The sequence below is a fragment of the Larimichthys crocea genome, chromosome XVI (assembly GCF_000972845.2).
Source record: "Larimichthys crocea isolate SSNF chromosome XVI, L_crocea_2.0, whole genome shotgun sequence".
NCBI lineage: Eukaryota > Metazoa > Chordata > Actinopteri > Sciaenidae > Larimichthys > Larimichthys crocea.
Genome location: NC_040026.1, coordinates 2,885,871 through 2,902,017, shown reverse-complemented (window position 1 = coordinate 2,902,017; position 16,147 = coordinate 2,885,871). Strand labels below are relative to the sequence as shown.

Sequence of the window (16,147 nt, the reverse complement as noted above, 5' to 3'; positions counted from 1 at the left end):
CAGTTCAGCACCCATACTCTTTTCCTGCAAAGCCATGATGTTGTGAAGGATACAGTATGTGGTTTAGCATTGTCTTGCTGAAATATGCAAGGCCCTCCCTGAGAGATACATTGTCTGGATGCGAGCATATGTTGCTCTAAAACCTCTATGTACTTTTCAGCATTGATGGTTTTGAACTGTCTGCTGATAACAAGCTGGATGGTCCTTCTCTTTAGTCCGCAGGACACAGTGCCCATGGTTTACAAAAAGAATTAAAATTTTTAATTGATCTGAACAGTTTTCCATTTTTCCTCAGAACATTTTAAATGAGCTTTGGCCCAGAGAAGATGTTGCAGCATTTCTGGATAGTGTTCACTTTTTGATGCGGCTTAAACTTGCATTTGTGGATTGCAAGGTGAACTGTGTTTATAGACAGTGATTTCTGGAAGTGTTCCTGAGCCCGTGCAGTGATTTCCAGTCGAGAATCATGCCTGTTTTTAATCCAGTGCCATCTGAGGGCCCAAAGATCATGAGCATCCAGTTTTGACCTTTGATCTCGTCCTTTGCACAGAGACTCCTCCTGATTCTCTGAATGTTTGATGATATTTTACGCTGTGGATGGTGGGATCTTCAAAGTCTTTGCAATTTTACATTGAAGAACATTTTTCTGAAATGGTTACGTCATTTTTAGACATAGTTTGTCGCAGATTGGTGAACCTCTGCCCATCTTTACATCTGAGAGGCCTGACCTGTTGCCAATTAACCTAATTAACTGTCAAATGCTCCTTCAGTTGTTTTTGATTTGTGCTGTATACTTTTCCAGCCTTTTGTTGCCCCTGTCTCAACTTTTTTGAGATGTATTGCTCCCATCAATTTTAAAATGAGCTAATATTTTCCATGAAATGATAAAATGTTTTAGTTTCAACACACGATATGTTGTTTATGTTCTATTAGGAATAAAATATGGGTTTGCAGTGATTTGCAAATCATTGTATTCTGTTTTTATTTACATTTTACACAACGTCCCAACTTCTTTGGAATTGGGGTTGCACACAACAGGTGCTTATTCTTTAAGATGACAGTATAGAATCTTCCTGCCTGCAACCAAAGTAATATTTATCGAGTCCACAATCGACTTTTTCACAGCAGCCATTCTGACATGAAATAATAGGGTCAACACAGACATTTCCATTTCTTACAGCAGAGCCTTTCCAGTGAGCCGACATGAACCACAGCAAATGAGTGAATGGAACGGAACCTTAATTAGTAATACTGGAAACATCTGGTCTCAGGTGTTTTCACGTTTATCATGCTGATGATGAATTCATGAATTCATGATACAGTAGTTCAGGCCAAATGGTGTTAAAGGTCCAGTGTGTAGGATTTAGCGACACCTAGCAGTGAAGTTGCAGATTGCGACCAAACTAATATTCTCCCACGCCTCACCCTTATTATTCCAGCATGTAGGAAAAACTCTGGCTGCCAAATTCACACAAAAAGCAAAAGGCCATATCTAGATCAGTGTTTGGTTTGATGGTTCAACATGTCTGACTCCATGAAGAGGACCCACTCTCACTGTAGATCTCCAGGCCTCATTTTGAGACAATGAAAACACAATGACTCTTATTTCCAGGTTGTTATACACTAATGAAAACATACTAATGAATCATTTATTCCATTCCTGCTAAGAGATACTTCTAAACCTTACACCTTTAAAATAACTTCTAAAATCAGATTTTTCATAAAGCTATAGAGCTGTTCAAGATGTTCATAAATTCTGTTGAACATGAGCAGCAGTGAGTCTTTAACCCCCCCCCCCCCAACTTTCTGAGAGAGCAGATGTCAGACGTTGAAGCTTTTTAAGACATTTGTTTTGGACTGAAGTTAAAGCCATAGGGTTAGCTTTAGGGACTGGCACAAACCAAGATCACACACACACACACTTTCTAGCAGTTATGTATGCACAGATCTCGCACACTTCTGCACGCATGTGAAACGTGGATTAACTGCAAAATTTAACCATCGTAGTCTTTTCAATTATCTAATTCTTGATGCAGAGTTGCAGTGAAATGCCATGTTTTACTTTGAAGTGCAAAAACTTGGCTAGAGAAGACTGGTTTAAAAGCCCAAACACACAAGTTAAGCAAATTTAACCCAAATCAAACCCTGCTTAACCCTACTGTTTTTCTTCTTTTGCTTATACAGAAATCAGTGATTAAAATCGTGATATGATCTGAGATTTGTGATCTGCTGCACCTCTACTTTCTCGCCCGTGGCAGCCATGAAGTAAATTAGTGTCATAACAGATTTGCAAGCAGTCAAATAGAATGTGCAGACAGTATATCAGACTCTTGAATAAGATTATAATAATTATATAGCATGCAGTGTATGATCAAAGCTAGGATCCTTCTAACTGGATATACAGTACATACTCACTGACCCAAGTTGGACTAAACTTGGAGGACGACTTCCTGAAGGAGAATAATATAATTATAGGTCAAACCTAAAGATGGTCATATTAGAATTTATTTGAATTTAAAAGGCACGCTTGTCACCGAGCGACAGTCCCTCTTCACTTACTGCTGTAAACACCCACAAGGTGACCCTCGCTTTTAGTCTGGAGGATAATTGACTGCATCATTAGCGGGCAGCAACATGTTTACCGTCGCCTTGTTTGTGCTGTTATCTCCCCCCTGTAGCGGCACTTCTCCGTCTTCGCCCTGTCGTTTCCCGGAGCCGAGGCCTTGAGCACCATCTACACCTCCATCCTGTCTCAGCACCTGAGAGGGGAGGGCTTCAGCGCCGCCCTGCAGAAGAGCTGTTCCAATGCGGTCCAGTTAGCCCTGGCCCTGCACCAGCGCATCTCCTCCACCTTCCTCCCCACCGCAGTCAAGTTCCACTACATCTTCAACCTGCGAGACCTCTCCAACATCTTCCAGGTGACACATAGATAGAAAATATACAGGACAGGAAGAACAAGCTCAGGTTAATCTTCACAATTTAACATCAGAAGTTAAGTTGAAGAAGTCGTGCACTTTTTTTCACGCCACTCTTCTTTCCATTTCTAACAAGGAGCTGGATATTCTGCCCCGATCCTCTCTGTTTTTACGGCTCTGCTTCCCACGTGGAAAGAGCCAGGCTTCTGTCACTAATTTCTCATCTAAATTATTATTGATTTAAGAGCTGGGTCTAAAAGCTGGAAATAAGTCTGAAATAAGTGTAACAGAAAATAGAATGGATTTGCACTTCCACGGGTGTTAGTGATGATTTAATGTATTTAAATGAATATAATATCAGAGCGCGGAGGCTGTCAGGGGAGAAGCTTTTGGGGCCATATTTCTGTCAAAATCCTCCACGGTTTCATGGAGGGCAGGCTCTCTCATTTAACACACTCCGTTGTATAATTAATGCTTTAAGCCACTCAGCTATAGGAACTTCATATTTAATAATTCCATCTAGGACTTTTACATGCAGCTTTGAGTTCCCACTAAACTACTATTACACACATACAAAATGCACAGGGGTCAAAATGTATCACTTCATATTCACCTATTCAATTATTTTATATAACAATAGATAAAATTTTGTGTCATGTCTAAGTTATTCATACATGTACAATCATAGTGAACACGGTGGTTAGAAGCACAGACTGCAGCATCAAACATGCACATAGACAGCAGGTTGTGTAAGAGGATGTATCAACAGAAGCTTGAGCTGAATGCTAATGTCAGCATGCTAACATGCTCACAATAACAATGCTAACATGCTAGCAGGTGTGTTTTTTACCATGCTCACCATTTTTCTTTAGTGTGTTAGCATGCTAACATTTGCTAAATGGCACCAAGTTGGGCTGAGGCTGATGGGAACATGATTAGCTTGCAAGTTGAAATTTGGACTTATGATAATGTTGGTAGAGGAAAGGTTTAGGGTGGCACTAAAGTGATTACACTTCAGCCTAATGGGAACTTGAAAAAGTGTTTCCAGGTAAACTTCCATGTGAAGAACAATGGAGGCAGAACATCTCAGAACCTCAGAATCAGCTAGCATCTGACAATGCTTTTTTTTAGCTTTAAATCTCTTTACAGAGATTTGTTGAAATGTGTCTTTCTCACTATTCTCGCATATAAAGTTGCTAATATGACTGCAGAGAAGGATTGGACCAGATATATCATTTACTTGCTTCCCTAATATTTGCTGACTACACAGAACCAGAAGAAGCATTGGCTAAATCGCTGTAAGATAGCCGATGGGTTCCCAGACTTAATGGGAACGGACCTAAATGGAGTAAAACATGACCTACATGAAGCCAATAATAGTGGCAGACAAAAACATCCGATCTTGAGGGATGAGAAGACTAGAAACAAACACAGAACCATATTTCTATCATTTTTTTTCATATCATCATAATTTTGCTGAGAAAAGAATGATTCCCTAGATGACTTTGGGGATCCCCTGACTTTTTCTGCAGTGCCACCATGGCATTGGCATTTGTGCTTTTGAAGGTATTCATGCTGTGTCACATATAAGTAACGTGACCAATGTTATTGTGTTCAAACCCTGCTGCCTACTTTCACATCTCACCACACATGACCAATAAGTGTGTAATGTCAAATAAGTGTTTTGCCATCTGAGGAGGCTTGTGAGGCCTTAAAGATGTCATTTCACTGTGTCTTTATTAAGTAGGAGGCCTTAAAGATGTCATTTCACTGTGTCTTTATTAAGTAGGATATGATTAACCCTAATTCCTGTATAATTATTGGATTTTATCCATAAAAATGACTTGATTTGTGGCAGCTTTGAGCCCGCTGCACTATCAGTTAAGCATTATTACTATCCCAAAGCTCAAGGCCTTGATGACCCCAAGACTTACCTTCCAGAGCCTTGATCATAGTAGAAAGTTTAGCGCTCGTAAGTCTTTGAAGGCAACCTTTGAAAGAAGTCTTTGTGTTTTAAGGGGTCTGCACCGTGTGACTGGACCTCCAGTACCCACACAAAGGAAACAGTGTCAAAGCTTTTTCACTGTTCCTTTTTCCACCCATAGAGACAATAGAAAGAACGCAACAAAGACACTCAGCGGAGCTCGTTTGAAGTTTTTCATCCTTACTTATTCAGCTCCTGGCTCTAACACCTTAGAACAGCCGGGAAGAGGTGAGCTCACAGCTCTGCCTCAGCTGTAATTCCCCCACCGTACCTCTGTGCTTTTGCACCTTCAGAAGTGGAAAAGTATTTGGTGAGACAGTACAAACGCTCCCTCTCGTTTTCGAGCATGCAGCCTAAATGGTTGTCACTCAGTATTTTCTGGCTTGACGTCTCAGATGTTTGCCTCAACCGAAATAATTGGGGGGGTCTTCACTGTGATTCACTTTGTTTTGTAAAACTTTGGAAGTTTGGAAGATGTAGCCAAAGGCTGCCGTCTCATTATGATCAACTCTAATGAGCCAGAAAAACTGAGCTCAGGGACTGTGTGTGAGCTCGCAACACTCTTTGCAAAGGTATTTTAAAAAGTGACAAAAGTAGCAGGTCCAGACAATACCTAAGGTTGCATCTTTTGAGAGTATTGTCGCTGACAAAATTCTCAGGTTAGAGGCTTTTTGTTGAATAATAAATAGGAGCTAGCGCCAACAAATTTTCTTTTTTTTCTCCGCCTCTTTTTTCACTTGGTCCCTCACCACTTACTTTCTCACAGTACCCTGTCTTTCTCTTTCATCCGTTGTATCTGTCTCCATAAAACTCTACTTTCTCCAAGCGTTGGGACGACCACTGCGCCCCGTGGATGTTAATTTAGATGTACTATAAGTGAAGTACAGTAGCCACTAGCCAAATTCCACTTATAGGGCTAGACAAACACTTTGGCATCCAACTGGGAGCGTTGTCAGAGAGCTCTATTTGCCAATGTTCATTTTCTGCCATGACCAGCGGGCATATCCGAGGGCCTGTCTTCCCCACGTCAGCCTAAATGAGCTCCTCGAATCTCAGGAGGCAAAGGGGGGAAAGATGGACGAAATGAAAGAGTAGGAGAAGAGACAAGGGAAAGAAAAAGAAAGAAAGAGTGTAGATGAGACTTGTGGTGCAGAGAGGCGAACTCTACTGACTGCACGATATGTCTGTATGATGTTCCGTGGATAGTCAGCTGGGTGCAGTTGTTAGCCGGGGAAGCATTGTTTGGGGCTCAGAGCAGCTGTCAGGCTACGAGGAAAGCGTGCCCGCTGCAGACAGTGCGACAGACAGACAGATACATGCCGACACCCAGAACTCTCTAATCCCTCTCCTCTGAGTCGAACAAAGCAACGAAAGATCAGGGACACAGAGGATGAGATTGTCTGCCAAAGTCGACTGGATAGAAGGAAAACAAAGTTCTCTCTCCTCCTCAGTTTGTTAGCGCTTTGCCGTTTGTTCGTTTGCTACAACGGACAACTAATCCTGCGAGTATGACTGTTATATAGAGCTGCCATATGGTGTTTTGTTTTGCTGAGGCACACTTTCACACAATAAATGCAGGGTGTCATGATTGACACCATTAAGCAATGAAATGGAGTAGAAAAGACAGATCTATTAAAAGTCAAGGGATTAGATCATCCACACATTCTTGTGGAAAAACATCTTGGCTATTGTAGATCTAGAGTAGTGGCGATAATTCTGGCTCAGTCTGAATCTTCAAGCACACACATCAACGCAAATGTCCACACACTCACACACAGGCGCACCTCCCATCTGCACCATTACACAGTGGATTTAGCAGCCAATTGTCACATTCGGCAAGCTCAGATATGAAGCAGATCAGATTCAGCTGGCTTTACCCCCGGAGATGATTCTGTTGATTAGAATAAGTTCTGGGGCTGGAAACACACAACATCTGCTCGCCTCTGCTTCTGTCTCTGCCTCCTGGGTGACAGTGCGCAGAGGGGAACAAACAGTGCCTGGGAGCCTCTTTGTCCCTTTCGTCATCCTATATGGCACCTGTTATGAGAGGCACCTAGATTGTGTCGAGTTCTGCCTGACTGCATCCCGAACGGTCCCATGGGAGAGCCAACACGTCACACAGGCTTCCTCCAGAGACACATTAATCATCAATCATCCTCTAAATCTCATCTGTTCATTGTCACCATTTTCTGTATTCATTTCAGATTGTTTGTGAACAGACGATGAACAGAAGTATGCAAAAGAAAAGATTATTTTCAGCCATGCTAGATGATTGTCTCCCAGAGGATGAAACCTGATGACTTTGGTGATCACCTGACTGTTTGCAGTCCCACCAAGAGATTGACATTTCTGTTTTCTAGTAAAATGTCTTAACTACAGGATAGATTGCCATGACATTTGGTATAGAAAAAATAATATCTAGAGAGGATAAATCCTAAGGACTCATGTAGCGCCATCACCAGGTCAACATTTACACTTATTTAGTCCACATCTACAATTCGGAACAAAATTCTGATGAATCCTGTTGACTTAATGATTCCCTGACTTCTCTTCTACCGCCACCATGAAGTTGAAATTTTGGTTTTAATTGAAATATCTCTGCAACTATTGGATGTATTGCCATGAAATATGGTAGAAGCATTTAAGTGCTATGATGAACTGTAGTAACGTCCTCGATGTGTTTAGCGCCATCATCAGGTCAAGATTGCTGTCTGTCCGGGACTTTGGTTTATGAACATTATACTTGAAGAACTAATGACGTCCTCTTTGTCCTCGGCCATACATGTTTATTGGCAGTTAGCAAATGTTAGCATGCTAACACGCTAAGCTAAGATGGTGATCACTGTAATCCGACTAAAGACCTGCTGAACAGTTAGTATTATTGTGAGCATGTTAGCATACTGACATTAGCATCTGGCTCAGCCTCCCTACATCAGATTGTACCTTGAATGAATGATTAAATGTACTAAAACTCTTTACTATATAGCAGAGGTGTAAAGTAACAAAGTACAAATCATTTGTTGGAGAACTTAAGTAGTTTTTTCAGGCATCTGTACTTTGCTTGAGTATCTAAAGATAAGCTAAAGAAAGAGCCAGAAGAAATGTCCCATAGAGAATCCAACAGACTTTTTACATTTATACATTATACTTTTATACTTTTACTTAAAAAAGAAAAAAAAAACTTTAAAAAGTTGAATCAACACTTATACTTTTGTGAAGAATGTGTGTACTTTTGTCACTTGTGCTCTACAGTAGCAGTAACCCCAAAACCCCACGCGCCACGTCTCTGTCATGTTGCAGCTAGGACACTGTTTTGGTCCTGCACGTGTCTTCAAACCCTGGGAGTGTTTCAGAAGCCCACCAGACTTTGTTTACTTGATCAGATTTGGTCATTTTCTTGGTTTATGTGCTTCTAAATATGATTCTACGTGTGTAAATATGTCACATAGTTAATTTGTTCCCCTTTTGTCTGTTTTTATGACCAGCAGTTTGCTTGGGTTGTTTTATTTTGAAAATCAACCGGATCTCTATGCTTCTTCTGTGTCTGGCTTCCTGTCAGCTCAATGTGCTCTGTGTAAATTGCACGGGCTGCTCGTGGCGTCCGCCAAAAATAAAGCAACCGCATATTCAACACAGCGCCGAGCGGAGGCCCGGTTCTGGGAAGCTTGTGAACTGGCCTGCAGCGGGGCTGGTGGAGTTGGAAACATTAACTAGAATGACCGCGTATTACTGCAGCGACCGCAGCGTACACGTAACACGGCCCGGTGCAATTTGTGGGTTTGTGTAGAGTTCAGACTCTTATGTATGATCAACATTTTGATCCCTGATAGCTGAGTCATATTTCTGCTGTGAAGTTGGACATTTGAACATGGGGGCTTGGTTCTGCAGCCAGCCTCAAGTGGTCGTTTGAGGAGCTGCAGTTGTTGTCACTTCCGCATTCGCTTCACTTCACAGTGACAGAGGTCGCCACTTGGTAACCACCATTTTTTCTCATATATGTTCCCACCCAGTAAAATTCCTACTCAAATTCAGACACTCCAATAAAATGACAGACACAGAAATAAACTGTCTAGAAGCATTACAGTCTCATGCAGACTTTTTCCTTGAGTTTTTATTCATTCTTCTATCCAGCACCTGCACACACAACTTATCTCCACATGCAACAACACTTCTGAGATAGTGAGATGAAAGAAAAGCCCTGCTATTATTTCTCCGACACACCTACTAACAGCTTGCCCACTCAATATCCATCGATTCGCCCACAGTGACTGTGCTGTATTTCCCTGTTCACTCCAAATCAAACCTCTGGATTGAAGCTCTAAGCCTCCCCCTCTCCCTCTCTGCCCAGGGCATTCTCTTCTGTACCAGCGAGTGCCTGAAAGCCCCTCCGGACCTGCTGAAAATCTACCTGCATGAGTCCAACCGGGTCTACAGAGACAAGCTGGTGGAGGAGCAGGACTTCCAGGTCTTTGATAAGCTGCAGGCGGACACAGTGAAAAAGTTCTACGAGGTGAGAGTTTTACAAAGTTCAGCGGAGGAAGACAAGAACGAGAGAGGCTGGAGTGTTGGGGGTCGTGGGGGAAGGAAGTGGGGGAAATCATTAGGCTGCCTGCTCTGTGTCTGGACCTGGACATCAGTGGCCAACACAGCGAAGAGAAAAAGGGATGTTGGGGTGGGAGAGAGATAGAGAGAGAGGGCGGAGAGCCAGGAGAGGGTTGGAGAGAATATTAATCAGTATGGTATGGAGGTCTGGCTGTCAGGGTCTGTACTGTCAGCCCGGCAAATTGGAAAACATTTTAATGGTTTTCTGTCCACTGCTCCCCTCACTAGCCTCTCTGGCTCTATCGCATGCACACTAGTCATGCCACAATGAAGAACCTGACAAGTATATGTGTACACACACCCACAGAAAGGAAGGAAGAGAGAGAGAGAGAGAGAGAGAGAGAGAGAGGGAATAATACTACCCACTCCAGCATGTATTATTCAGAGTTGGCACCTTGTGTAAACTTAGGACAATTTGCCCCGGTGCCACAGAGCAATATGCAGTATGTTTTCCTGCTATTTTCACATGCAAACAAGGAAGTCTTTAGAGACTGTTACACTGAGAGGAAGTGCACCTGATACTACGACAAAGAGGACTGCACCTGAACATGATAAAGATGTGAATTTGTAAAAAAAAAGATTTCTCATTTATCACACCTACTGCGACTTCATGCCAGCAGAGAAAACAAGCATCCCTAAGAGACACACAAAATCTTTCCAGTGAAATATTCGCAGCCCAACAGTTGCCAGGGTGAAAATGAACTAGGTCACCCTCTGTGCAGCTGTGATATTCAGCTGTGTCCCTGTCCAGACTGTTTAAGCTTAACACTAATGTTATGCTGACAGGGTTAGTGTGTGGGGCTGTATGTTTACCACCGCAATATGTGTGTGTGTGTTCGCCCGAGGACATGGAGGAGACTCTGGAACAGACCAGGGAGATGAACCTGTACTGCCACTTTGCCCGCGGGGTGGGGGAGGCCAGGTACATGGCTGCAGAGTCCTGGAGCAGCCTCAATAAAACCCTGCTGGAGGTGCTGGACAGCTACAACGAGGTCAACGCCACACTAAACTTGGTGCTGTTTGAGGACGCCATGGCTCACATGTGAGTGGAAGTTTTGGAATCCCCGGGGACAGTGTTTGTGTGCCTGTGTGTGTGGGAAGGGGGGTACAAAAAAAGAAAGAGTGTTTCTTTATTGTCTGTCAGGGAAATCACCTGGCTTCCCAGGTATTTTCGGATTTGCAGTTCCATTTCACAGACTGTCAAGCGCAGACAGGCAAATCGGTAAAAGTCTTGCAGCATACATCATGGTGGCCCAGCAGAAATGCACAGAACAGGTCCGGTTTTTGCTTCAGGCTAAAAGTTTTAAAAAGTACCAACCTGAAACATCTAGTTTTTCTATCCACTGCCCTCAAGTAGCTTTAAGGTTTGAAAAAGTAACCTCAGTGCACCCTGTTTGTCATTATCATTTGTTCCGTGTCAGTTTGTTCTCAGTTATAATTTAGTTGCACCGTTCTATCAAAATGAATCATTCTGAATGTCCTGCGCATCATTTTATTCACATTTTCAACTCGCGTCATTCACACAAGTTTGACTTTTTGCCAAAAACAATGTACTAACTGAACAGATGTGAGCTAGTTAGCAGCATATGCATCCACCATGTACAATATGTGGGAGTGTTCTGTGTGTTAGTGTTCAGCTCTGCCTCAGTCTCAGCTCAGAACTCACCAGAAACTCTGCTTCTTCCTGTTATTTGTTTATTTTTTTCTCAGGTGCTACACCTTTATAAATCCATTATTATTATCATTATTCTATTATTACAATTACTTTCTTGAATTGAAACATTTATAATTGCGTGCCGACTTGTTTTGTTTTTTGTGACAAGCTAGTTAAATTCACATCCAATCACATCTTCCTTTTGATTTCATATGCAATTTGTGTTCTGTCTGAACCAATTGTTATAAGATCAGAGTAGGACCCCGAAGCAGAGACAGATTACAAGAAGGTGTTTAACCAAAAGTCACTTTAATGTTGCAAAGTCCACAAAAATCCAAATCAAACAAGTAGATAGGCACTGCAATGGGCCAATGTCCTCAAAAAACCAAACATAAAGCGACCTTCTCAGGTGGAAAACTTCAGCCAAAGAATCTTCTCTCGGGAGAACAAAGGAACCAGACATGCGGTTGGAGCTCATGGGGAATAATACTCTGGCACTGGGAGTCTGGGAAAGCCAGGCCTAAAAGGGAGAGGGAAGAAGCTGATAGGCTGATAGGTAAGTCTGTAGGCAGGAAAAGGGAGGAGCCAATCACACCTCTGCACCTGCAAGAGAACAGGAAGGGGGAGGGGAGAAACAAAGAGCACCAAAAGGGAAAAATAACAGCACAAAACAGACAGAACCAAACCATGACACCAATGAAAGTATAAAGAATGGACGCATGAGTGACTTCACCCATAGGTCTCCGAGGCGCTGGTTTGAAGCTCAAAATATGCAGCATTGGCCGCTGCCATCTTGAGAAGGTTACAGCTTGGTCTGAACACACCGATTGTGACAATGGTCCAAATCATGTTAGAAATAATAACGAGTATTACAATATGTTCTTTATTTAACTTACCTCACACCCCCACACCTGTCAACCAGTGATATGATTTACTCGCTTTTGTGAAGTCCATCCCAGTTACGTCGCTTCATGGTGAGTCAGTATGCTGTCAAGTGAAGAGAAGTTAGTCCTCCAACGTGTCCGTCTTGATAGGCCTTTGTGTCACATTAAGTCCGTGTTTTGACCCAAATTTGCGTGTGTGTGTCCCCGTAAACCTGGCGTGTTCTCTCATCATTCCCAGGAATCTGTCAATCTGTTGAGAATCTGACTCCCGAGACTTGTCAGCTGCTTAAAAAATCCCTCACCATGGTTACCGCGAGTCGACATATTTGGTATCTGTAGAAAATGTGGGTACAAATGATGTCCTGTGGGACTGAACAGTTTAAAGGTTTGGCTGCCCTTACACTACTGACACTAACAGATAATATTCTGTTGCTTTGTAATCATGAATCTGTAAGCCAAGAACACACACAAGCAGTTTGTGTTTTAAAAGGTCAGTGCTCAACACTGTGTTTTCTAAAATGTTAGCACAGAGCTGAAGGATCAGGAGAATTCAGGTTCTCGTCATTTAAAGGGTGAGATGACTAATAAATGTACAACATGCTACATTTTATGAAGGAAACGGAAGTGTGCATAAACTATAAACAGGTCAAATTGAAGTGTCAGTTAAAGTTAAAGCACTGAAGTAGCCTTAAGTGTCAGCTGAAGTGGAGTCGTTGAGTGTAGCTGAGGTGTAAGTAGAATCAGAAATCAGCTGAAGTGTACTTGTTGAAAGCAGTGGTTTCAGCTGAACTTGAGCCATGTAGGAAGTTAAGTCGTCACTTTTATGTTAGCAATAAAAGAGTAAGAGCTGCAAGGAGTAAAAGCAGCTGAAGTGTCTGTCATTAATGTCTAACCATAAAATCAAATGAAATATTAGTCAATGTGTAAACACTGAAAGAAACTGAATGGTCTGTTGAAGCAGATGAAAGCAGTTGAACTGCCATTTGAAAGTTAAGAGAGATCAGCTGAAGAGTAAACAGCAAACTAGAGAAAATCCCGGTGTTTGAAATGTAAATAGAAGTGCCGAAAGTAGTGGAAACATCGTATCAGGAGCTGAAAGCACTTCAACTGTCGGCTGAGATGAAAGCAGCTGAAGTGTCAGTCGAAAGCAGCTGCGATGCCAGTTGACTTGTGACCACAGGAAACAGTTGAAGCGACAGCTGAAGAGTAATAGCCGAGCTGTAAAAGACCGAAGCGTTGAAGTGGGTATGTAAGTTGTGACAGCGGCTGAAATGTCAGTTGAAGTCTGTTTGTTTTTTCCTATTGGCAACAAATTTAAATGAAGCAACAAAAATTCAAATGGAGTCATTTAATTTTAAACATGGACACGGGGAACATTAGTTCTACTGAAGGCGTGAAGATTCTCAGGAGCACAGCAGCGTTTAGTCTAATGTTTAATACATTTTGTGCTGCTACTTCTGAATAAAACAATGACAGTATAAAAGCAGAGACGGAAACACTGTGTGCTTGTTTGTCTTATGAGTCAGATACTGTCTTTATCCAGCTTGCCTCCCCCATACCTTTTATTTGACCCTTCCACCGATTCCTCCTTCACACCTTTTGCCTCCCCCGACTGTCTGCACCCCCACATGTAGCTGCCGCATAAACCGAATCCTGGAGTCTCCACGGGGTAACGCGCTGCTGGTTGGAGTGGGCGGCAGCGGCAAGCAGAGTCTGACCCGATTGGCTGCCTTCATCTCCAATCTGGAGGTTTTCCAGATCACCTTGAGAAAAGGCTACAGCATCGCCGACCTCAAGGTTTGAGCAGGATTACACCGGAAAGACACCACACTGCAAAAAAACCAACAACATTCATGTAAACAACTCATTAGTCTGATATTAAGTGTTGTAAAGTTTCTTACAGCTAGACGAGGTTTGACATTGAGGTTTAAATTTAAACATGGAAGAGGATCTGAGTGAAATATAGACTTAATCCCCACAGTATGTAAACACAGAGGTGGTAATCCACGCACTATCCTCACAGGTTTCAACTGCAAAATAACAAATCTTTAGCAGCTCACAGCCCAATCTCATTAAGTGTGTCACTCTCCTGCTGCATCTCTTTCTCTCTCCCTGTCACCCAGACTGACCTGGCATCCCTCTACATCAAAGCTGGCGTGAAGAATATTGGCACCGTGTTTCTAATGACTGACGCCCAAGTGGCAGACGAGAAGTTCCTCGTTCTGGTCAACGATCTGTTGGCATCGGGTAACAGCAGGCCTCGCTAATTACTGCGTGTCATGTTTTCCGAGAGAGGAATGCCTTTGCTTTGCCTCGGCAACAAATCACCGCGGTGCCATTTCTGCAGCATTACTCATCAACTACAACACATCATTGTGAAGAATTGCAACCGAGCCTGAGCCTCGCAATCGAGATTTATGCTCAACATTTGAAGGGTGCAACACAAAGCGTTCTGAAATATCATTTTATATGTACCATAATTCATATCTGTATTTTTTAGGGGTTGACTACCGTTTGAATCAACAACCAATCATAGAAATGTCTTTAATCGACATGAAAACTGAGCTAGGTTTAGGGTTAGGGTCAAGAGGGGGATTTGCACCAAGCAGATGGGGCAATCCAAAACTTTATCTACCGGCGGTGCCTGGTGGAATAAAGGTTTCAAAAAAGAGCACAAACTTATGGCTTGGATATCGAGAGTTTTTAGCTGGTGCATATATGTGGACGTACACATTCTTTGCTCCTGTGAGGCTCTGATTTAAAGCATTAGGCGAGATCTCTGCATTAACATAAGCCCTCTGTATGAACTCCTCCTGCCATCACCTCTATTAACATACCTAGATTTGATACGAGTGTCTCAGGGTCAGTTCAGATCTCGAAGTTCTCGAGCGTTCTCGCACAAGTTTAGCTCTCTAACACAAATATGCTTCCCACAGTCTTGGTGGTCTCCTTTGTTGCTAATGTGGGTGGTTTTATTCATTCAAGGGGAGATTCCTGACCTGTTCCCAGACGACGAGGTGGAGAACATCATTGGCAGTGTGAGGCCAGAGGTCCGCGGCTCTGGATTGATGGATACAAGGGAGAACTGCTGGAAGTTCTTCATTGACCGGGTTCGCAGACAGCTCAAGGTGAAGTAGTCAGACAAATATCTGTGTTCTTTGTAGCTCTGCATTTCACTACTAATTATCTAAAGAGAGTTGTTCTTGGTTGTTCACCTCAGAGGGGAAGTTTGCCATTAATCTGTCTCAGAGAACTGCGTCAGTATTTGATCTCCACCCTCTCTTAATATAGCTATAGCATGCCGCATCACACTCTAATTTACCATTCCTGAATAAAAAAGGGCCTTGCATACTTGGATAAACATCTGGCTTTATGATGAAGCCTTTCCCTAGACAATTTTCTGTCCTGACATTTTCTGATGAACTTGAATTCTTTCGGAGACAGTGGACGTTGTTATAAATCACTGGAATGAGAAGAAAAGCCGGCGTTTAGCTGCAGATAATTTCAACATGTAGCCGCTTTGTTCCCCCCGGGGAGAAAGGGATTCCAGGGGGTTGCTTATCCTGTCATTATTACAGTGTGTACCACCTCCACTGCCGCCACCACCACCCACATCCTCCAGCCCCCCACCATGCTCCCAGCTCAAGCTTCCCCGAGTTGGAGAATGAATAAATGGGGAAGGCAATCCCATGGGCACAGGCCTGTAAAGAGTGGATTTCTTACTATTTGGCTCCGTGTCTCTCAAATTGTCTGCCTGTATGGTTGGAAAAGACTAAAAATGTTGGTAATCTGCTCCAGAATGTTTGCACGGAAATTGCTGAGGGTGTGCGCTTCCCAAAGTAGCTGTCGGATTCCCTGCATGGCTGTTTGTTGAAAGATTCAAAAGGGGCTGCAAGATGAAGATGATGAATTTATTTTTTCATGTGAAAGTCTACCTCTTTGGGCCTCTTAAAAGTGAAACAATATGAGATAGAAAATGACTGTTTAAATGAAGTGCTCACAGCTCATAGGCATGTCTCAGTGCCCCTCGGTGAAGCTGAAGTTGTTATAGTATCACAAAATCATTGATACATGGCAAACCTGGAGCTCAGTATGATACCAGGGTAAC

At 42.7% G+C, this 16,147-nt stretch overlaps 1 protein-coding gene across 3 annotated transcripts in view; it reads left to right on the top strand.

The window, feature by feature from the left end:
• dnah9 (dynein, axonemal, heavy chain 9) overlaps positions 1 to 16,147 on the top strand; it is a 155,278-nt gene that overhangs the window by 72,647 nt on the left and 66,484 nt on the right. For all 3 annotated transcript variants that reach the window (XM_027289342.1, XM_027289343.1, XM_027289344.1), the window contains exons 47-52: positions 2,679 to 2,918; positions 9,248 to 9,409; positions 10,347 to 10,543; positions 13,674 to 13,836; positions 14,163 to 14,286; positions 15,025 to 15,167. In XM_027289342.1, coding sequence (XP_027145143.1) covers positions 2,679 to 2,918; positions 9,248 to 9,409; positions 10,347 to 10,543; positions 13,674 to 13,836; positions 14,163 to 14,286; positions 15,025 to 15,167 — 1,029 coding nt within the window. The remainder of the gene's footprint in view (positions 1 to 2,678; positions 2,919 to 9,247; positions 9,410 to 10,346; positions 10,544 to 13,673; positions 13,837 to 14,162; positions 14,287 to 15,024; positions 15,168 to 16,147) is intronic.